This window comes from Gastrolobium bilobum, unplaced genomic scaffold (genome assembly GCF_033153095.1).
Source record: "Gastrolobium bilobum isolate Gb01-03AN ecotype WA unplaced genomic scaffold, APGP_CSIRO_Gbil_v1 utg19495, whole genome shotgun sequence".
NCBI classification, from domain to species: Eukaryota; Viridiplantae; Streptophyta; class Magnoliopsida; order Fabales; family Fabaceae; genus Gastrolobium; species Gastrolobium bilobum.
In genome coordinates this window covers 76,705-100,356 of record NW_026898451.1, presented here as the reverse complement: position 1 = coordinate 100,356, position 23,652 = coordinate 76,705, and the positions used below count along the sequence as shown (strand labels likewise).

The 23,652-nt window shown below is 32.9% G+C and overlaps 2 protein-coding genes across 3 annotated transcripts; one reads left to right on the top strand and one right to left on the bottom strand.

The window, feature by feature from the left end:
* Positions 1-9,197: 9,197 nt before the first annotated feature.
* Positions 9,198-10,733, top strand: LOC133316430 (probable WRKY transcription factor 53). 2 transcript variants are annotated; one of them, XM_061518178.1, is made up of 3 exons: positions 9,198-9,629; positions 9,745-9,873; positions 9,970-10,733. In XM_061518178.1, exons 1-3 carry the CDS (start codon positions 9,301-9,303, stop codon positions 10,592-10,594), a joined length of 1,083 nt encoding a protein of 360 aa, XP_061374162.1. In that variant the 5' UTR covers positions 9,198-9,300; the 3' UTR covers positions 10,595-10,733. The 2 variants fall into 2 exon arrangements, with proteins under 2 accessions (XP_061374162.1, XP_061374161.1); XM_061518177.1 differs by having other exon boundaries at positions 9,745-10,733.
* Positions 10,734-11,912: 1,179 nt separating this feature from the next.
* LOC133316406 (protein SEH1) lies at positions 11,913-15,279 on the bottom strand. Its single transcript, XM_061518151.1, has 8 exons — positions 15,043-15,279; positions 14,528-14,639; positions 14,077-14,177; positions 13,549-13,626; positions 13,261-13,416; positions 12,898-13,010; positions 12,513-12,639; positions 11,913-12,369 (listed from the first exon to the last, which is right to left on the bottom strand). The coding sequence occupies exons 1-8, from the start codon at positions 15,202-15,204 to the stop codon at positions 12,238-12,240; spliced, it is 981 nt and encodes a 326-aa protein (XP_061374135.1). The 5' UTR covers positions 15,205-15,279; the 3' UTR covers positions 11,913-12,237.
* Positions 15,280-23,652: the final 8,373 nt, after the last annotated feature.

Here is a 23,652-nt window from a genome sequence, read left to right as displayed (position 1 = left end):
AAAATTCTGAAGCAGATTCAACAACAACAGCAGGCTCCTCCATACCCTGTATATGCCCTGACTCCAAGCGTCCCACTCTGGAATCCCAGCGTTCCACTCTTGACTCCATCAAAGTCTGCCACTTGCCTTGGTCTTGTCTAAATCCCCCAAAGTCATGCGCCAAGGTCTCGACGCTCCATGTCAACCTGTGCATGGATGACATGACATGATCAATTCTCCATACAACCTCAGGAGCTAGAGGATCTAGTGGCGACTGGCGAGGAAGATGTGCATATGCACCAACAGCTGGCTCATTCCCGTCAGGAGCATGAACATCAATATCATCGCTTGCAAGTACAACAAGAATATTAAATGCTAACATCAATGTTGACAGATTAAATTACAAATTAAACATAATGCATCATCATCATCACCTGCAAGTGCATCCTTCATCTTAACATCATGGTGGAGGGGGACTTTAGGTGGCCCAGAGGCAACCTTATACACCCACTCACCAGAACGTAACTACTTAATCCCACATTGTTTGAATAGATGCTCCCCAAACCTATGTCAAACTGGGATATAGATGGGTGATATGTTTGGAAACATGGGCGAAGTGGTAATTTTTAATTAATCAAAGGGTAAATAGGTCAAATAGCCCAACTTTTTAGGCTTGGATTAGTGTTTTCGGATAGTTCTTTTTACCTGGACCAATGATTAGCTTTTAGGCCTAGGCCGCTCAATATAATTGGGTTTACTTTATTCATGGTGTTACAATTTATCCCTAACTAGCGATGAATTCATCACTACTTTACATATTTATAGGGGGAAACACTAGTTGCGGGAGAAATTATGTCTCATGAGTTAGAGACAATTTATGTCATCCATTTTTTTTGGGTATCATTTTCTTATGCAATAAGAGATAGTTTTCTCATGATACTGTTTTAGGCCTAGGCCGCTCAATATGGTTGGGTTTACTTTATTCATGGTGTTACAATTTATCCCAAACTAACGATGAATTCATCACTACTTTACATATTTATAGGGGAAAACACTAGTTGCAGGAGAAATTATGTCTCATGAGTTAGAGACAATTTATGTCATCCATTTTTTTGGGTATCATTTTCTTATGCAATAGGAGATAGTTTTCTCATGTTGTGAGACATTGAATTACATGTTATTCTTTTTTTTCATTTTTAACAATTTGTGGACCCCATCACTTATTGTGTTTATGGTATGAGTGATGTTATCCCATGAGACATAAGAAAAGAGAAGCCTCTTTTTTAGAAAAAAGAATAGCTTGGCATGGGATATGATGGTTGTGCAGGAGAAGTTTAACTTCTTTTGTCACAGAAGAAGTTATTATCTCATATTTATAATGAGAAAAGTATTTTTACTTTTATTACAGAAAATTATAATAAAAAATATTTTCATTGATTTTCTTTCTTTTTTTCATTATAATAATAGGGGGAGGTTATATTTATTATTATTTTTATTTTTATTTTTATTTTTGTAAATATTATTATTTTAGTCTTACTACTGGATTAGTTATCATTTGATCAATTTGAAATCAATGACAGTTAATTTTTTTCATCTTTTAACCGTTGATTTTAAATTAATATAGCCGTAATCAATCAGGTAGTAAAAGTAGTAAGACTAAAATAGTAGTAAGTATAACCACCCTCGTAATTAATTGGATTCATTTATTTCTATATAAATGCGATAAAAAATTCTGCATCAAAAATAAAAATATTTTTTCCTTCATAATCTTTAATCTTTTTATTTTTGAAATAAAAAATAAAAAATATCTTAGTTAGTAATAAAGCACATAATAAATTAATCAGAATCTTACATGAAATTACTACAACATTGAATAATTTGTCGTTTAATAAAGGATTTGTTACTTTATTGCCGCGGTTTCATGTACCCCAAGGGAAGACTATCAGGATCGGAAGGGATTTTTGCGTGCTCTCGTAATAATTTTTATTTTTTTATGTAAACTATTTTTCATGTATTACTTTATTTATTTTTTATTAAAATATTTTAATTTAATAACATTTTTAAGGTTATAATTAGTGTAGCACACATTAGATACACAATATAAGACTCTTTTTTTGTGGCAAATAATTTTTTTTTCCAAAATTGGGGTTGTTGACTCGGTCTTTCAACTTGGAACACTAACTAATCATAGTCCACGCGGCAAAAAGATAAAAGGAAAAATGATTTACACAAATTCTGCATAGTCGTGTGTGGTCGTTAAAAGAAAGAGAATGAATAAAAAATGATATATGAATTTTTTGATCAAAAAAAGTATTTGCAACGAACAAAAGAGACAAACAAGTGCATATTGTAGTCCGCCGTCCCAAACTTGCTTAGAAATTAAGATTATTTAAAGAGGTTTATACCTTTCATGCTGATACATTGAAAAAATTTCTACTGTTCTCACATCGATTCTTGTGCCCAACCTTCATTTTTAATTTTAAAAATAAATAGATGAGACCCACAACAATTATTTTTGTCGCAGAAGAAGGTTGTTCTCTTTTGAAAGGAGAAATTGTTTTCCCTTATTTAAAATGGGGTTTAATATATTTTATGCTATAAACAATAAATCATCTCTTACTTATAGAGGTGCACAGCAGGCGGATCGCTCTGTCCCGCAATAAAATCAGTTAGTCTGTCCTTTCTCGCTTTTGAGAGAGGACTAAAAACCTCAGTCTGCAAATTATAATCTGTTTTACATTAAAGAAAAAAAAAACAAAAAAAACTCAGCCCGGTGGGTTGTAAGAAATGGCCCACCCCGCTGGGCTGAGCTCATTTTGCCAGCCCTACCTACACAAAGGTAAAAATATATGAGACTTATCTTTTTTTTTCTCTTCTCTTCACATGACTACGTATGAACCCATCACATTTTTATGTTTGTGTAGGATATAAATTTTCTTGGGATTAATGTTTGAATGTGATTATCAATGGTTGGTATATATTTTTTGGGTTCGCTTTTTCTACAGTCAATATAGATAAATCTACAGTGCGCCCAAAACGACGTCATTTTGAGGCGAAAATCAAGGTATTTTTGTAATAATAATTTATTTCAGGGTTATAATGTTTTTTCATTATAATTTTTTAATTTTTCAATCCAAAACGACGTCGTTCTGGAAGCGAATGTAGATAACTTATCTACATTCACTTTAGAAACATTAAAGCCATATTTTTTAGGGATTAATATTTCTCATATTTTAGAAGATAATTTATCTCTTTCATACACATAAAAGTGTGACTTATGTTTTTTTTTTCTCTTTTGTCCTCACATGGGTCCAATATACTTTTATGTATGTATAAGAGATAAAATTATCTGCTACGACATGTGTTCTGTCTTGAAGACAGAGATGTCCAGCGCAATAGACTAGTATGTTGATCTTGACTCTGGTGCCCTCCCCAAGGTATCTATGAATGAGATACCGTAGAGTCTAGCAGATCATTATGCACAACGAACGAATAACGACTTTGCCAGATGGTGTGTGTGTGCCCACAGTGACATCATAACACTAAGAAAGAGAGAGTGTATCGTACCTTTAGATCTTACCTCTTATTTACAGGATTTACCTGTGGGTAGTAGAATATGGACTTTAGTGCCTCTTATAAGGGCCCAAGCCCATCTGTCATGTTGTCGTATTAGGATTAGTATCCTTGATGGATACATTTCCATAGTTATGCTTGATTTAAATCTTAGATTGTCCCTTGTTGGGCCTATCAATCAATGGTCCTTTATACGAGTCCATAACAACATGAAAAATATTAACCTTATTTTTTAAGGCTTTATCACTTTATATTTGTGCTAAATGGGAAAAATTAAAATGTAGATATGAAAAAAATGGCATGAGATAAAATATAACCATGACTATAAGAATTATAAATATATATATATATATATATATATATATATATATATATATATATATATATATATATATATATATATATATATATATAAAGCAGTATTCTTTGACACCGTGCCAAACTTTAAAATTTGACACAAAATCTTAACTGTTGATTTCTGTCAATCTACGGTTATCATTTATTGGGAACTAATAGTTAATTAATAAGTTTGATTTCAAATAAATGATAACCGTTGATTGATGAAAATCAAAGATTAGGATTTGGTGTTAAATTTTAAAATTATATCCATATATATATATATATATATATATATATATATATATATATATATATATATATGTAAAAAATATTTCTCAAGCTGCTTTAGATAAGTTTATCTTCGGCCATCCCAAAACTACGTCGTTTTGTTTATTTATTTTCTTATTTTAATTGATTCACCTTTGAATGGTTATGATTTCTTTTTTCTCTCTCTTCCTTTATCACCATCGATCAATCTTTGTATGGTTATGATTTAGTAGCCGGAGATAACATTGTCTCAAGCAGCTTGAGAAACGATAAGCCCTATATATAGGAAGGATCCTTTGACACCAGTGTCAAATTTTAAATTTGACACCTTTTCTGATAGCCGTTAGATAAAAAAAAGACCAATGGTGTCACATGCTTGCAAATCAGAGTCGTTGATCTTTTTGTGTCAAATTTGAAATTTGACACTGGTGTTAAAGAATTCTACCTCATATATATATTTATATACATATATACATGTGTATGTGTGTATATATACATATATATATATATATATACACACACATACACATGTATATATATACACACATGTATATATATAGATACACGTACACATGTATATGTATATATACATATATATATATATTTATATATATATAATGTTACAGGTCCAATTTATATGGATATAAAATTAATAATTTTTATGCATATTTTTACCTATTAATTTATGTGAATCTGATCATATAATTAATTAATGAATATATTTTAATAATTTATATATATCATATAAACATAAATTAACAACTACAATTAAATATAAAATTTATTATTCATACCTCCATATAAAATTATCTTTATTTGTGTCACCTACAAACAAATAAAAGTTTGTAGAACATTTTTTTTCTTTTCACGTAACCTCACATGAGGTCCATCTGTGGTAGAGCCACTTTAGAACCAATAAGTGCCTTGACACGATCGGTTTATATATTATTTATAGAATTATGGAAATAACAGCTCCTCCATTGCTTGTACACTGGCTGATTTTTTTTAGGACTTGATGTTTGTTGTAGGTTAAAAAATTTGTGTAGCCTCTGTCACTTGCATTTATATATTTTTATATATTTTGTAAAAAATAATTTTATCCAATGTTATGAAAATCGAACCGGACCGGCCAGGTTGACCCGAAACCCGGTGAATCGGTCATCTGACCGGTCCAGTTATCACATTAGATCGGTTAAGCATCAGACCCGGTATGACCCAGCCGGTTAACCGGTAACCCGGCCCGGGTTTAAAAAAAAAAGTTTTCCAAAAAATATAAAATTAATTAATATATTTGAGTGATCTGTTACTTATTGACTTTCATAAGTTATGTACCTACAATACTAATATTATCTCAGTTATGCGCTATGAAGGAAATTTTGATTTGATAGTCAGAGATGTCGTTTACTGACCTGAAACACCAGTATAACAAGCCTTACGTGTTTGTTTGATCCTTTATTGGACAATAATATATATTTTATTATTTTTTATATTAAAATATTTAGAATTTATATTATTTTTTTAGCTATTTAAGTATATATATAATTTTTTTAATAATAATTATAGATTTATATATAATCGCCGGGTTATGTAATTGAACCAGTAATCCATTGAATGAACTAGTGATTCAGTGACCCGATACCTCAACCGGATCATTGATCGAGTCAGTTTTAATAACATTGATTTTAATTCTTATTTTGTTACAAACATCAAACCCTAAAACTATTCTAATAAAAAAGGAAATGATACATACGAGGAAGCTTGCTCGACAATTCCAACCAGTTTTTGCTGGCATTGGTCATTGGGACACGTGCCATTCCAATCAAGAGTAATAAACTAAGCAAGGGGTATTATCCTGGTCATTAATTACCAGTAACACGTGTGAACTGTCTTAGATATGTTGTCATTAGTCAAAGTTCCCTCCTTTCCCATTACCTTGATATGTCTCAAAGATGGGAATGACGATGCTGATGACATAACGATAACGACATTGGAGAATCACTAATTTCTGCAGAAACCGCATTCAAAACCGTGATTGGAGATTTATGCCTTTTGCTGTTAATTAGGAATGTGCATGTTGATAACCGGTTTTCGTAAAATTCAAACGCAACTGGTTTGAAATGATTTGGTTTTCAAATTGAACTAGTTTTGTTTTTAAACAAACCGGTTTTTATTATCCAAATCGGTTTGAAACCTGTTTCAAAATCGGTTTACGGTTCATAACCGGTTTTGATTTAAAATTGGTTTTAAACCGGTTTTAATTCAAAACCAGTTTTAAATCAAAACCGTTTATGAACCATAAACAGGTTATCAAGTTCAAAACCGGTTTTTTAACAAATTCAAAATCGATTTTTGATTGATTGTGCTATTTTTATAAGTAGTCGTTTGTTTCTCCCTATTATAGGTACTTGACCAACTATTTCTTGCAAAAATCTTCATTGTTTTGGAACATTAAGGACGAAATGATTCTTATAGAAATTGTTTCACGTTATTTTTATGGAAAACATTTCCATAAAAAAAAAATTTGTCAAATTTTTTATGGAATATAAATTTAGTCAAAATATTTCCCTCAAAATATCTCACAAAAAAACATATTCATCAAAATTTTTGACGAAAAATATTTCTATCAAAATTTTCCACGAAACACATTTCCTTCGAAAACTTTTGACGGAAAATAATTTCATCAAAATTCTTTATAGAATTCAAATTCCGTCAAAAGTTTTCGACGAAAACATTTTCGTTAAACTTTTTGACAAAAAAATTTCCGTTAAAATTTTTAACAAAACACATTTCCATCGAAAATTTTCGACGAAAAATATTTCCGTCAAGTTTTTTGATAAAAAAATATTTTCATCAAAAATTTTCAACAAAACACATTTCTATGAAAAATTTTCGTTAACGAACAATATTTCGATAACATTTTTGACAAAAATGTTTTTCGTCAAAATGCTTTATAAAAATATTTTTCGTCAAAAAATTTGAGGGAAATGATTGGAGGGAATTTAGATTCCGTAAAGAACTTTGACAAAAAAATATTTCGTCAGAATTTTTTATAGAAATATTTTTCGTCAAAAAAATTTTCTGAAATATTTTTCGTCAAAATTTTTTACGTAAATATTTTTGGTCAAAATTTTCGCTGTAAATGTGTTTTGTTGAAAATTTTGCTGAAAATATTTTTCGTCAAATTTTTTTACGTAAATATTTTTGGACAAAATTATCGGTGTAAATGCGTTTTGTTGAAAATTTTGCAGGAAATATTTTTCGTCGAAAATTTGGACGGAAATATTTTTTGTAAAAAATTTGACGAAATTATTTTCTGTCAATTTTTTTTATGGAAATGTGTTTCGTCAAAAATTTTTACAGAATTATTTTTCGTTGAAAAGTTTTACATAATTGTTTCTGTTGAAAGTTTCGACGGAATTTAGATGCTATCAAGAATTTTGACTGAAATATTTTGTCCCTAAAAAATTTGTGTCAGTGATTATGACAAAATCTTGTTCCGCCTCTAGTTTCAACGAAAAAAAAGTTCGTCTCTATTTTTTACGTAATATGAGACTTTTCTAATAATGTCACATTTAAAAATGATTTATATTTATGTAATTTTCACATCTTAATGCTAAGGATAAAAGATAATACTTATTTGTTCTTGAATTGTAAAATAGTTTGAGACTGGATAACCAATTATTTTTATGATTTGGTAAATAACCAGTTTATAAAATAAAATGCAATTTCATATGAAACCAATTTTTAAAAATAATCGGTTTTTAAAATGTGGAGCGGTTTGGTTCTTTTGGACATTTTGCTCATCCCTACTGTTAATTCAAATACTTCTAATTCTGGTGTTTACCTTTAAAATAAGAAAAATAATTTTCTCATATTATATATCTATTAAAATTCGAATTAAATTTTTTTTAATTGTGAAATCCACCTCATTATATTTCTATATAAGACAATATTTTTTCATGTAACATAATAAAAATATTTCTCTTAAAATAATTCATTATAAATGGAACATAAAATTTAAAATTCTAAAGTGTCATTGTTATTCACAAGAATCAGATACGAACTTAACATGTTTTCGACATTGAATATATATATATATATGAGTTTTCGTTTGTCCTTTAACATGACATGGTAAAATTTCTTACACACACAATATTTTGTGAGGTCCACATTTTTTAAGCAAAAAAAAAAAATTAAGGCATGAAAAATGAATCTTAGTAACATGACACAATCACTTTTCCTACCATATAACTCTTATAAAACATATATATATATAATTCTACCGTTGATTTCTATAAATTTAATTATTATAATTTATTATATCATTTTTATTAATTAATTATTAATTTCAAATAAATTATAATTGTAATATTGGTAACATCAATATTAAAATTTGGTATCAAACATTTTAATTTAATATTAGTGTCAAATGATCTTATCCTTATATATATATATATATATATATATGTATATATATATATATCTTACATAGTTTAATTTATTTTTGTTAATAGGATGAATTTATCTAAAATTAAGTAACTGAATCATACACTGATGTATCATTAAATAAGTATGTCTTGTAAAGTAATTGTCATTACTTTTAAAAGATTTAAGAACTTCTCTTAAATAAATGGGGACGATGGCAACAACAACCTGTACACGTCAGCAGTATTTTACATTTCTCGCTTTCACTTCTCTAGAAGGAGAATATCTTTAGTACAAGTCTAGAAGACATGGATCATAGCGACTACGCGTAATGAGGATAGAAAATTTCTCAGTCGAACTCTGACCTTCAAATCTTTAATTTAATCATGAAAGTTATAAAATTAACAAGGTCCAATCATTTCTCAAAAGTTTATCTAGCTGAAGTGGACTGGACCTGGTCAGCATTCTATTGCTTACTCACCAAATACCAGTCTTACTTCAAAAAAGTCGCTTTCTCAGTCAAACTTGGACTTATTTCTTCAAAGGATAGCAGAGTTTATATACAAGGCCTTCATTTCATTCATTCAGCAAAAACCCTTCACTCATTGAGCTTTTGTCCCTTCACCTTCATTCCCATTTCCCACATTCTTCTGTCTGTTTCAACTTCTAACCATTCAGTTTTCAGTCCGAACAAAATCATAGACAATATTATACAAAATGGAAAATAACAGGAGTTGGGAACAGAACGCACTCTTCAATGAGCTATTTCAGGGGATGGAGATTGCAAGAAAGTTGAAGGAAGACTTGACTTTACCCTCTTCGGCTGACACTAGGGACTTGCTTGTGCAGAGGATATTATCTTCTTATGACAAGGCTTTACTAATTCTAAGATGGAATGCATCAATTTCCAAGTCACAGACCATGCATCAAGCAACTAAAACTTTGTCACCAGAGTCCCCAGTATCTGCCAAAAGAAGTCCTCCAATGGAGGACATTGATGGGGGCCTAATGGACCATCAGGAGCTTAAACACGATTCAAAGAAAAGGTTAATCTTTTTTACTTGGAAGACTTAGTAGCAGAAATTTATTGCTAGAGAAACATCAACTATATCTACTTATACTAACACTCTTAGCAATTTGTTTTGTGAAAAATGGTTCCAGAAAGACGATGCCCAAATGGAAGGATCAGATTAGAGTGAAGTTCGAGAATGGCTTTGAATGGCCCCACGAAGATGGATTCAACTGGAGAAAATATGGACAGAAAGACATCCTTGGTGCCAAATATCCCAGGTACGAGGATATTTTCCTTTTCCCTATCCCTATGGTGCTTAATAAAATAAACACAACAATTGAGATGAAATTAACAATTGATTGTTACATATGCAGAAGCTATTATAGGTGCACCTTCCGCAACACTAAGGGCTGCTGGGCCACGAAGCAAGTGCAGAGAACAGATGAAGACCCCACTATCTTTGACATCACTTACCGAGGAAGCCACACCTGTTCTCAGGGAACCAATGCGGTTCTGCCACCAAAGTCACCAGACATACAAGAGAAACCGCATGGTCATAAAAACGATGTTTGCCATGCGCAGCCATCACAAGAAAGCCTTACAAAGTTCAGAAACACCTTGACTGTTAATACGGTTAACCTGGGAAATGAAGAAACGGCACAACATTTCACTTCCACTTCGAATTCATTTGGATGCTTGACACAAGATAACCACACCTTATTTCCTTCGGTACTAGAGAATGATCCCTTCTTGAGCAGCCTTTCACAAACACACTTGTCTCCAAACACGCCAGAATCAAATTATTTTCTAACTCCGTCTTTCCTCATAGATGAGTTTGATGGGATCTGTAACAAGCCATGCCCAGATTCTGATATTACTGAGATCGTTACCGCCAACACATCAGCCACCAATTATTCAATTTTCGATTTCAATTTCTCACTCGATGTACCGGAAATTGATCCAGATTTCCCTTTCAATGCCTCGGGATTTTTCTCCTAATTGCACCCGAGAATAAATGGCATATTATATGTCGAAAGTTATGATTAGAACATTTGAAGAAAGGGTTGGTAGCATGTATTATAAATTAGGACAACTTTATATACAGTAGAACAATGAACCACCTATGACAGCACTAATAAATGCCAGTGTAGTTAAATACTTAATATCAGCGTTACATTTTTAGCAGTATTTTCTTTGAGACACATGAATGCTCCAAATTTGCATTTGCGCAAACAACGTACAATCCGCATCGTTGGTGGAATAACAAAAAGCAGAGAGTAATTAAGTGAAGCACATTACAACCACCTGATAAAAAGAGTGAAAAAAAATTAGTAAAGCTTCTAGAACGTCACTGAGGACCAAGTTGCTGTATTTGTAGACTGCAATGCAAGGGACCCGATAAAAAATTTGGACAAGGCAGCTTTAGCGTAAGGTTCATTTCAAACTGACAAGAAGGGGTATTCACTCTTAAATTATTAATAGGTTAAGATTATAATACACTAAATCAAGATTGAATACCTCTTTTTTATTCAATTTAAAAACGAATTCACTTTGAAAGTGAATGTGCTGTGCAGATGCTAAACTAATGTACACCGTCGCATATCCATATTTGTTTTCAACAACCTCTAAGCGCTTGGAAGATTAACCAGACTACCTATAATGCCAAAAAGTCCTAGCTTACTGTGAATGGGGCGTTGAATGTGCCTGTTGCAGAATCGGAGAAGAATCCAGGAAGCTTGAAGGCTGACCGCTGAAGGGTTAGGAAACAAGGTGAGGACCGCGAGGCCCATAATATGGTGCAAATCTTAACTATATGGAGTTCGTAAATCGTAGGGTAGAATTGCTCTCCAGCTATGAGCTGATTGAGCAATGAGATTGTGAGTGACAACTAAAAATTTTCATTCGCACACCTGTGTTGCTAATAATCCACAGCCCTCCAACTTTCCCTTAAAAAATGATACTTTCCCATTCTATTACATTCAATTCCATCCAATGCAATTTGTTCCATTTCATTGTCTCCAAAACCTCCAAACATAGTGAAAGGGTTCTATGTCATCATCTCTTGAATAGCCTTGGGGCAGAAGCGCAAATCAGAAAAGTCGGTGTTAATAATGCCCACAAACCGAAGAGACCTAGCTGAGAATTTCTCGGGGGCAAACTGTCGTGGATTGGACGACAATGCGAAATGTTATCGCCTATTTGTTTTGGCTGCCGGCCGCCGCAAAAGGGCAATGAATAGAAATCATAGCTTCTTTTGATAAAGTAAAGCGCGTTTATTCACTATGACGTCGAGCAAAATCTTAACCAAACATGCCATTAGGAAGCGAAAGTGTGGTTTGTACAAACGGGCAACGACAGGATACTTCAATTAAAGCAAAGGAAAGCCATCTGCATCATAGCTTACATGTAACACGATGATCTTGTCCACCTAAATTACAACAGAATACAAGTCATCCTATTCCATAATTAATACCGGGAAAAAGGGAGGAGAAAACCAGCTTACTATTTGCAACAACTTGAATTAGATTTAGATATCAAATATCACTAAAAAGCAGACAGATTTTTTAACCTTCTCTCCAAAGCCTATATTTAAGAGATTCTTTTTCCGCGAAGAACGGCTGGGTATAACACGAGACAAGTGGCTAACAAGTGGGTTCAAGCGCAGCCTGCTGATGCCAAACACCATTCAGATTAGACTGCCATAGTCGGACCATTCCATCATGACCTGTAGTAGCCAACGTCATTCCACTCATATCCCACTCCATTTGCCACACCTAAACAACATTATCCGGTAAACAACGCCTTGTCATATAATACACCAAAAACCAAGTTCAAACATCCATTCGATGTCAACAAGACAAAATAAAAAATAAACGTGAATATAAAAATAGAGTCAAATCTAAAATCATAATTATACCATGCCTTCATGACCCGACAGTAGAGCAACTCTCTCCACTGGGAGTCTCCTGTTATAATCAGGGTTCAATCCAAGGTGCCATATTCCAAGTCCCTTGTGAGTTGCAACCGCAATGATCTCATACGGTCTGCACGAAAATCATACTAGTCACACATATATAACAGAATGAGTTCTTTCACATTTCTTTGGCAACAAAAGACAACAGTGGTAGACATAACATAACTACAACCTGAGCTAAGTAGCACAAAATTCCTCACATTAGTTGATTTCAGATGAAATCATGGCTGTCACAGTAATCCAGCATTTTGATGCCAGTCGTGATATATGAGGAAGTTCTGGCTATTAAAAGTGATCGACATGTCTCTAAAATTTTGCAGACATTTACCTGCCAATATTTGGTGCCCATGCAACAGCATAAACCTGATCACCCTTGTCCTCAGGTAGTGCCAATTCTGCCACCGGAATCCATCTTTGATGAGCCTGATCAAATTCCCATACCTGGGGAAAAAATCACACGTCAGAGATGAAGAATACCCCCTAAACCCAATAGAAGAAATATGTGGACAACTTTTTTGCTGCGGTTAAAACAGTGAAATATTCCCCATTGTCACAGATTGTAACACTTGCAATGCTACACACAGTTCAGAGAGACAAAGACAATTCTAGAATGCAATATACCTTAGACAAGTTATGATAATGCAGCTGAAATTAAAATGAAATACAGGGAAAAACTATAGACTTGAGTTACCTTACAAGAATTAAGCTCTGCTGTATTTGAATTAAAACCTATAAGGAAGCTGGATTCTTGGCTTCCACCTTTTTGTGGATTCCAAGATATGGATGCAGTGAGGCACAAAGCCTTTCCAAATGCAGACACTGATTCAATAACATTCTGGAATTCAGCCTACAATAAAAGAACAAAATAAAAGAATAATAAATTGGTATTCTTTTCTTGTAGTAAGAATATTTAATATCACATTTCCTGACTCGGAGAGAAGGTATAATTTAAACAATGGGTAAAACAAGCTGGTTTCACCTGAAGCTGCCAGTTTCTCAATTCCAAGCGATCCAAGAGCTCGTAAACTCTCAGATGGCCATCTGAATATGCAGCAACCTTAATGGTCATAAAATAGTAAATAAAAATAAGAGTACGATCATCATTAGTATATTAAATGCATGCATTGTTACATGGTTTCGTGTGAAAAGCATGCACACAGAACACAGTCAAGGCAACAGATGAAAAATGTGAAATTGCATCAGATAAACTGATAACTACGATTGCTAATGGCTATTTGAAATTCAGATTTAAAAATGTAGTTCCAAAGCAAAGGACCCCTTTTTTTTTTAATTATAAGTGTTTAAAAAATTTATAATAATTAGGTTAGTTTTTTTCCAAATAAGAAAAAAACCAATAAAAATGTTTTAGTGCTTTTCACAATAGCTAAACAGAGTAGCTTTTGAAAAAAAAGCTCTAAAAAAATGTTATATCATAAAAGAACTTTTTCAAAGTTGAAGCAAACGATCCTAAATATTAATGAAATCATTAAAAATATATAAAACTAACCATTTTCAAACTAGTCAAAGATATTCCAAATTGAACATCAAGGACTTTGCTTGAACTGCTTCCAAAGCTTTTGCAAATCTTCCACTGAAGAGGCTGTGAATCTACATGAAGACAATAAAACATAAGGTATTCATACATACGAATCTTTCGGGCTTTCAGCATTGACTGAATAAAACTCCTAAGTAAACAACTTAATAAATGAAAAGCTCTGAGCTATTAATCGAAGTGTATGGCAAACAAAATAGAGGATTTAAAAATAAGTAAAGAAAATGTAAAAAAACACACAAAACAATAAACATAGCATGCCATCAATAATAGAATCACACGACCAGGGCTTTTTTTTTCAACATATTATTGGCTAGCATGCAACTCTGTTCCTAAATTCAAGAAATCGAGAGTTTATTAGAAGAAGCACTTCTTCACTTTTAGCAAGAAACCAAATTAATGATACCTTCCGCAACCTCCTCCCACAATGATAAAATTCCATCGGCAGAAATACATGCAACTGCATCCCCATATTCTGGCGGAACCCAAATAATCTTCACGATGTTTCCTTCATGAACCTTCACAGTTTTAGGGGGGAAATACATAGATTGTAGAAATCATCGAGAGAAGGATAACAGCTAAGCATGTTAACAAGAAAAATAACTCTTCAAATAGGTCCGGATCCTTCATAAATATAGCAAACTATACCATATAAAATTTATAATTTCACTATTCATACTGCTAGATGAATCTAGTCCGAACTATATGTTCGCACAAAGCAAGAGGAACTCTATCAAACTACTAAAAAAAAAAAAAAGGAAAAGCAATTTAATATCCAATTCATGTTGGAACATGCCAAACGCATGAATGTGAATCGAGAAAAAAAAATGAAGAGTAATATTTGGGATTAATAGGAAATCAGGAAAAATAACAAAATGGAGAGGTGTAGATGTATGAAACATTGAATGGAGGAAGACGAACCCTAAATTTGAAAGTAGAGTGGATGGAGGAAGAAGAAGGTGGGTCGCGGAAATCGAAGACTGAAAGCGTGCCATCAGCGGAACCAGCAGCGAGTCTCATACCAGAGTAGTTCCAGGATGAGCAAGTTGTGCCATTTTCAAGAGTGCACAACTCCTTCGCCATCTCTCTCTCTCTCTCTCTCTCTCTCTCTAGACTGCACTGCTGTGAAACTCCCCAAAACAGAAAACCCTGATTCCGGGGTTTTAGGTTTCAGAATTTTTTTTTCTTGGTAAGCTAGGTTTTAGATTTAAGTCGTAGGAAAAAAAATAATTTATTGCTTTTTTAATAAAAAATTACGAATAAGTAATCGTTTTGAAATTAATTATGAAAATATAGCAGTTAAACACGTCCCATATGTGGTTGGAGAGAGACACGCCCAATGTTGGGCGTGTTTCACCCGGTGCTGCCACGTGGCACAAAAGTCAACAGTTTAACCGTAAAACTTTGGAAGTCCATAACTTTTGACTCGGGTATCCGGATTAGGTAATTTTTTTTTTGAATGCACATAACTTTTCGAGATCTACGTAATGACACCTCATTTGACATATTTTGTCTCTCACAAAAAAAATTAAATTTACAATAATGATACCATAAGAATGTTTAAACAAAAATTAACAGAAAATCACTGTTATGATTAGAAACATTCATAATAAAGATCCTTATGATTATGGTAAGTTATGATAAGGTTAATTATGTATGTTATTGAGATATATATTAAAATTTTGAATGAAGAATTTTATGAAATTTATAATTAATAAAAGTTAACATCTGTCGGTGACAGAATATCGAATAAATTATATTAAAAAGTTAAGTGAGTGTTTTTCGTTTTATTTTGATTTTTAAGTTTTTGTTCATGATTATAAAAATGTTAGATTATTTTTAGTAATAATTATAAGGTAACAAAGTCATGTCATTTTTAATAATCATGGTATCATTGTTGTAAATTCAAATTTTTTGTGAAAGACAAAATAAGTCAAATTAGGTGTCATTGCGTAGATCTCGAAAAGTTATGTGGAATCAAAAAAAAATTACCTAATTCGGATACCCGAGTCAAAAGTTATGGACTTCTAAAGTTTTACGGTAAAATTATTGACTTTTGTGACACGTGGCAGCACTTGGTGAAACACGCCCAACATTGGACGTGTCTCTCTCCTCGGTCATGCCCAACATTGGGCGTGTCTCTCTCCTCGGTCACGCCCAACATTGGGCGTGTCTCTCTCCAACTTGGTCACGCCCCATGTGGGCGTGAGTCACGCTTAGGTCACACCCAACATTGGGCGTGTCTCTCTCCAACCGGTCACGCCCCATAAAGACGTGTTTGACTGCTATATTTTCGTAATTAATTTCAAAATGACTACTTATTCATACTTTTTTATTAAAAAAATAATAAATTAATTTTTTTGCCTTAAGTTATATACTATAAACCGTGCGCAACAAAGTGTAAAATTTATGTATGTAAACAAATTTCTACGTACAAATTTTAAGTGAAATTATTTTATTTTGGCAAGTAAACTTTAAATTTTTCTCCCCTACACTGAAGGAGCTTACTTGCTTCGAATAGATAATTACTGTTGGTATCAAAAAAAAAAAACAATTATTACCAACTTGTTTAATTTTTTTATTTTATTTTAATCATGTATATTTATTTTTTTAATAGATTAAAATTAATATTTTAAAAATAGAAGGCTAAAACAATATAAATAAAGCACACGTTAGCAAATCTATTTACATTTCACAAAAACAAAAATAAAAAACTTTACACTATCTAATCCTAATTTAAGTACATCGCAAGGGTGTAAAAAAATATTATGATATTCATCTCAATTCTTATTTTTTCACCACGAGACATTAAAACTATTTCCTTTTGACAACAAATTTTAGCGAATCTTGAACATAATACCTTTTATTTGTAATGTACATATACCAACATTTGCTTGTTAGTTCCATATTATTTCTCCCATCAAGTTTTATGTTTATTTTTACAATTGATGTAAAGGAATAGTACCAAAAAATCTCATATGGTTCATTTTTTCTAACACTTATTCTCTTGTTATTTTATTTTAATTATTTACCTCTTCTGTGTAATTGTGTTTTTTACTTGTTCATTTGGGCAAGATGGGCAAATAACTCTAATATTTCACAGCGTTAAAGGTGAAATTGAATGAAAAAAATCATAAAAGAAATAAATGACTGGAAAAATATGAGGCTACATAATTTTGAACCAAATTATAGAATTTTTCCTTAAATTTTTAGAAAATATTCATTTTGATGCTTTCAAAAATATACGAATCATGCATAAAAAAAATACATATCATCAATTTAATTTGGGATAACCTTTTTACACCGGTGTAAGAGCAATAAATCTCACTTTCAATCTTAACTGTTGATTTTGTATATCTAAATGTTATAATTTATTGAGAATTGATAATTAATTAATAACAATAGTTTGATGAACGAAAATAAACGATTAAAATTGAATATAAGATTTACTATTCTTACTTTTACATTGGTATATCCCACACACACAGAGAGGCAGATCTAGGTATCAGAGAAGGGGGGCAAGTGCCCACCCTTAAAATATGATGTAAAAATACAAAAATACCCTGCACTTAAAATTCAAATTTTTTCAATTTAATTTTGGGGTATGATATTGTAACAACCAATTAGGGTTACTTTACTACCAATCAATTTCACTGTTAGATTAATTATATTAATCCAACGGTTATATTTATTTTTATTTTTGTATGATTATGATTCTCCATATTTAATACTTTATATTTATTTTCACCTTTGTATGGATATAATTTTCCATATTTAATGTTTTTACATTAAATATGGAGATCATGGCCATACAAAGATGAAAATAAATATAATCTTTGATCAACATAATCGGTCTAACGGTAAAATTGATTGGTAGTAATATTGGTAGTAACCCTAGTTGGTTGTTACGATATCCTACCCCTTTAATTTCCCTCATTTTATTTTATTTTCCCGTGAGTTTTTTTTCTCCTCCACCTTCATTATCCAAACCTAATAACAGAGAGCTCTATTCCAGACACATTGTTTGCATCTACATACTGAATTATCTCCTCTCAAATCTCAATCTCCGTTATTGGAAGTTGGAACATTTGCTTCTTCCTCAATCATTGATCCAGTTGAGGCGCAATCTGTATAGATCTAGATCTAAACCAGACCCAGCCAGCCGGCAGCTGCTCGCAAGTAGCACTCAAGACTAGACCTAGATCTATATGTACTTGAACTAACCCAGATCTATATGTACTTGAACTTATTGAGTGCCTACCCTTCATTAATTTTCTGGATCCGCCATTGCACACACACACACACATATATATAGGGCTTATTGTTTCTCAAGTTGCTTGAGATAACTTTATCTCCGGCTACTAAATTATAACCGCACAAAGATAGATCGTTGGTGATAAAGGAAAATAGAAAAAAAGGGAATCACAATCATTTAAAGGTAAATCAATTAATATAAGGAAATAAATAAACAAAACGACGTAGTTTTGGGATGACCGGAGATAAATATATCTCAAGCTGCTTGGTCGAGAAATATTTTTCTCATATATATATATGGGAAAAATATTTCTCCGGCAACTTGAGATAAGTTTATCTCCGGCCACCCCAAAACTGCGTCGTTTTGTTTATTTATTTCCTTATATTAATTGATTCACCTTTGAATGGTTTTGATTCCTTTTTCTCTCTCTTCATTTATCACCATTGATCCATATTTGTACGGTTATGATTTAGTAGTCGAAGATAACTTTATCTTCGGCAGCTTGAGAAATGATAAGCCATATATATATCTGTGGAAAAAGTGTGTGTCCTTCTAAAGGACACAAAATTAGATCATTTTAAAAGAGATATAGACACAAAGAGGTATGGGTCCCACTGAAAAAAGACAAAAAAATTAAAGGTGTGAGTCCTACCTCTTTGTGTCTGTCTCTCTATTAAAATAACATAAGTTTGTGTCATTTAAAAGGACATACACTTTTTCATATATATATATATATATATATATATATATATATATATATGTTTTAATATTTTTACAGTGAATATAGATAAGTTATCTACATTCACTCTCTAAGGATGCGCATGACAACCTTCGCGGAATCAATTCTTTTTTAATTTCTGTTCCCGGGAACAGAAATGGATAGGAAACTCGTTTGGTAAAACCGGTTTATTTTTTTTCCCGGGATGAACCAGTTTAATTTTTGTGCTGGGAACAGAAAAAAGAATAAAAAAATTTCTATTTTTTTGTTCTCGGGCTCAAAATGAGAAACACTTATCTCTCTCAATCACTCTCCACCTCTACTATCATCATCACCACCACCACCATCTCGACATTACTGTCGCCACCATCGTCGCCGCCGCCATCGTACCACTAGTGACGCTGTCACCACCCCTCACCACCACGATGTCACCACCACCATTACCACCACCTCCACCCATCGCTACCACCATGCCACCGCCACCACCACTACCACCATCACCGCTATTAACCTCCACCACCATCATCGCAACCATTACCGTCACCGCCACCATCGCCATCACACGCCAGTGCCACCACTCCAATCGCCATCACTACCACCACTACCATCACCACCACTGTCACCAACCACCACTACCATTGCCGCAACCACTATCGTCTTCACCACTGTCGTCGCCGCCTCCACCAACCACCACCACCATCGTCACAGCCATTACTGTCATCACCACCATCATCGCCACCATTACACCAACACCACCACTACCATCACCAAGCCATCGCCACCACCACCGCCGCCGCCGCAGCCACTGCCACCACCACCATGATGCCTTCACAACCACCACCACCATGTCACTACTACCATTGTTGCCGCCACCAACCACCATATCCACCACCATTGTCGCTGCCACTGCCGTCACCTCCACCACCACCATCCCCACCACTACCACCGTCGTTGTCACCATTATCACTGCCATCGTCGCAGCCACTGCCGTCACAACCACCACCACTATCTTCACCATGTCACTGCCACCACCACTACCGTACCGTCACTGCCACCACCACAACCACACAATATGGAAAGGAAAGAGTTGATCCGAAATTTTTTTATATTTAATAGGAATTATTTTTTATTATATTATTTGTTGTGTTATCAAACACAATTCTCATTTTCGGAATAAATATGGAACATGTTATCAAACACATTTTTTTCTCAGAAACTGTTCCAAGGCACAGAAATAGAAAATAATTGAGTCTTTTCAGAAACAGTGCTCGGGAATAGAATGGTTGTCATGCACACCCTAAACGACGTCGTTTTGAATAAAAAATTAAAAATTATAATAAGAAAGACTATTATAACCCTGAAATAAATTATAATTGCAAAAATACCTTGGGTGGTGTTTGGTTGGGGGTATTTTAAAAGATGCCTATGCAATTGAAAGTGGCAAAGTTAAACACCAATCTTTGGTAGAAGGTTTCTTTCAATTTCCCCATCTATTAGATTTGCATAGCTTTCAACATTTTGTAGTAGAAAGCAAGGGAAATTCACTGTTAGGAAAGACAAATTGCATGTGGTATTTTAAACATAGCCAGAGAAATGGAGGATAGGGCAAATGGCATCAGACCATGATACCCTCGAGTAAATAGAAACTGCATATGATTATGGTCAGCAAATGATTATGGCCAGCAAATACAGAAACTGCAAAAACTTCTGTAAAAAGTAAACAAGAAACAATAAACATTCTATAAAAATTAATAAGGCCCCAAGTACATATGACTATGGCCAACAAATACAAATAAGTTTGAAACTTGAAAATTCACCCAGAAACAATAACAATTACAAAATTCATTCACCAAATGAGGTTCTGCAAATCAACATGGAAATTGGAAACCCTAACTTACAGCAATGATTACAGGCCTCAGAAATTAGTAGGAGTCGACGACAACTTGATTCACAAATCTTCAAATTTCAGAGTTGAAAAATCCAAGAAAATCGAATTCCTGGAAAGCACTTATCTTCCGAGCGGTGGTGGAAACTCACGAGAACAGTGAGGTTCGAGAATGTAACGAGCACGTTTTGCAGGTGATTAGGGTTTCTCCACCACCGAGAGTTGCAGAGACAGAAGGAGAAAGAGAGGAAGGAGAGCGTGAGTGCGTGTCACAAATAATGAGAGTTCCAGCATCCTCAAACTAGATCGAACGGCTAGTTTTGGTTTACACCAAACACGTTTCACTTTTATTATGGGGTTATATTTGTAATTATATCCCTTTTACCCATCAATATTTTATCCTCAACCAAACATTGATTTTTAAAATTTTTATCAATTTGCCTGGTAATATTTGACCCAACCAAACAACTTTTTTTTAACTTTCCTATCAAACTCACTTTCCAACCATTTCCCTAGTATTCAAAATATTTCTCCTCAACCAAACGCCCCCTTTGATTTTCGCCCAAAAACGATGTCGTTTTGGGCTCATTGTAGATAACTTATCTACATTGACTGTAGAAAAAGCGAACCCATATATATATATGAGAAAAATATTTCTCAAGCTGCTTGAGATATATTTATTTCCTCTCACCCCAAAACTACGTCGTTTTGTTTATTTATTTTCTTATATTAATTGTTTGAATAATTATGATTCTTTTTTTTTCTGTTCCTTTATCACCATTGATCTATCTTCGTACGGTTATGATTTAGTAATTGGAGATAAAATTATCTCAAGTAGCTTGAGAAACAATAAGTCATATATATATATATATAGGGTAAAGGATTTCTCCAGTCATCGGAGATAAAGTTATCTCTAATGAGCTCAAAAAGACGTCATTTTGGGACAGAAATCAAGGTATTTTTATAGTTATAATATATTGCAGGGTTATATCAGTCAGTCTTTATCATTATAATTTTTTAATCTTATAATCTCAAAACGACGTTGTTTTGAGCTCACTGGAGATAACTTTATCTCCGGTGACTAGAGAAATATTTTTCCCATATATATATATATATATATATATTTATATATATATTTCATTTTTTCTAAAGTTACTTTAGATAACTTTGTTTAATATTCACTGAAATGACATCATTTTGGGGCAAAAATCATGGTGTGTTTGCAATTTTAATTTATTTTAGGGTTATAATAATCTTTATCATTCTAATTTTTTAATTTTTCAACCCAAGACAACATCGTTTTGATGAACATTAGCCAAAATTATTTAGAATAATATTAGATACTTTTTTCGCGTACATGTCTTATTTAAACCATTCAATTCAAATTGTTCACGATGTTTGTTGGAGTTTATTTTTATTTATGTTTTATTGTCATGGATGACAAAGGAAAATACTTGTTTTCTTCAAAAAAATTAACATAAAAAATATAATTAAATCAGAATCGGTTATATTTATCACCAATTTAAATTAATTTTTATTATTAACCAATTAAAATTAGATCAACACCTGTAATCTTTCACTCATTTCCTCTTTTAATTTAATGATAATTCATAATAGAAATAGTAGTAAAATGAGATAAGAACAAACGGGTAATAGTATAGCTGACCTCATTCACGGGACTACCATCATTTGAGTGGGAAAAAAAAAAGGAAATTAGATCTCATAAACATGTAATCTTATATTCAATTTCAAAATTTATGTAAATGGAAAATTTTTTATGGCCCACATGCGCTCGAAGCCGTTCAAAGTTCGCAACAGAGGAGAGGCAGGCATTGCCACTGAATTAATAAACGAACCTACAGTCGGTTATGATTATGCCCCACCGAAGTACTTCACGGACCTACCCTTTTATTTCATAAAATGAACATGTAGTATTATTTGCTTTCTGTGTCCAATCTTCCTATTTAATGTGAACCCCATCAGAAAAAGGTCCCATTCCAATCTTCGTATTTAACGTGATGCCCATTAGTAAAGGCCCCATTCCTTCACATCTTCGTATTTAATGTGAACCCCACCAGTAAAGGCGCCATGCCTGTACCAAGATACATATCTAATTTTGATATGTTTTTAAAAATTATATGAGATATTTGAAAAGTGGGAAACTATTTTTTTACTCCTATATAAAATTTAGGAGCCTTATTTTTTATCTCAATTGTTCATTTTCGTCTATCCAATGATTGTCAGTTATTTAAAATTAATAATTAATTAATTTGTATAACTCAATAAACTATAATAATTAAATGAATGATCAACGGTTAAGATATAAATTAAGTAAGATTTTTAAATTTTATACTGAAGTGAAAAATTCCTCCAAAATTGTTAACTTTATATATATAACTTTTTTTTTTTGGAGTTACCCAACCCTAATTATCTCTTTGAGACGAGTTGACTCCCTCCGGTATCTCCACGAGCTTCGACTCTTTGAGCCGGCTATGGGACTAATCCGGAGTGCGGGGGAATAGTGATGGCTAAAGGTTCAGCCCCCTCCCCAAGAATACATTCAGCGGGAATCGAACACATATCCAATCCCACTAACTCAGCGCCAAGTTACCAACTGAGCTGCACCCATTGGGTATATATATTACTCTCTTTATCGGTGCCTTAAAGTTTATT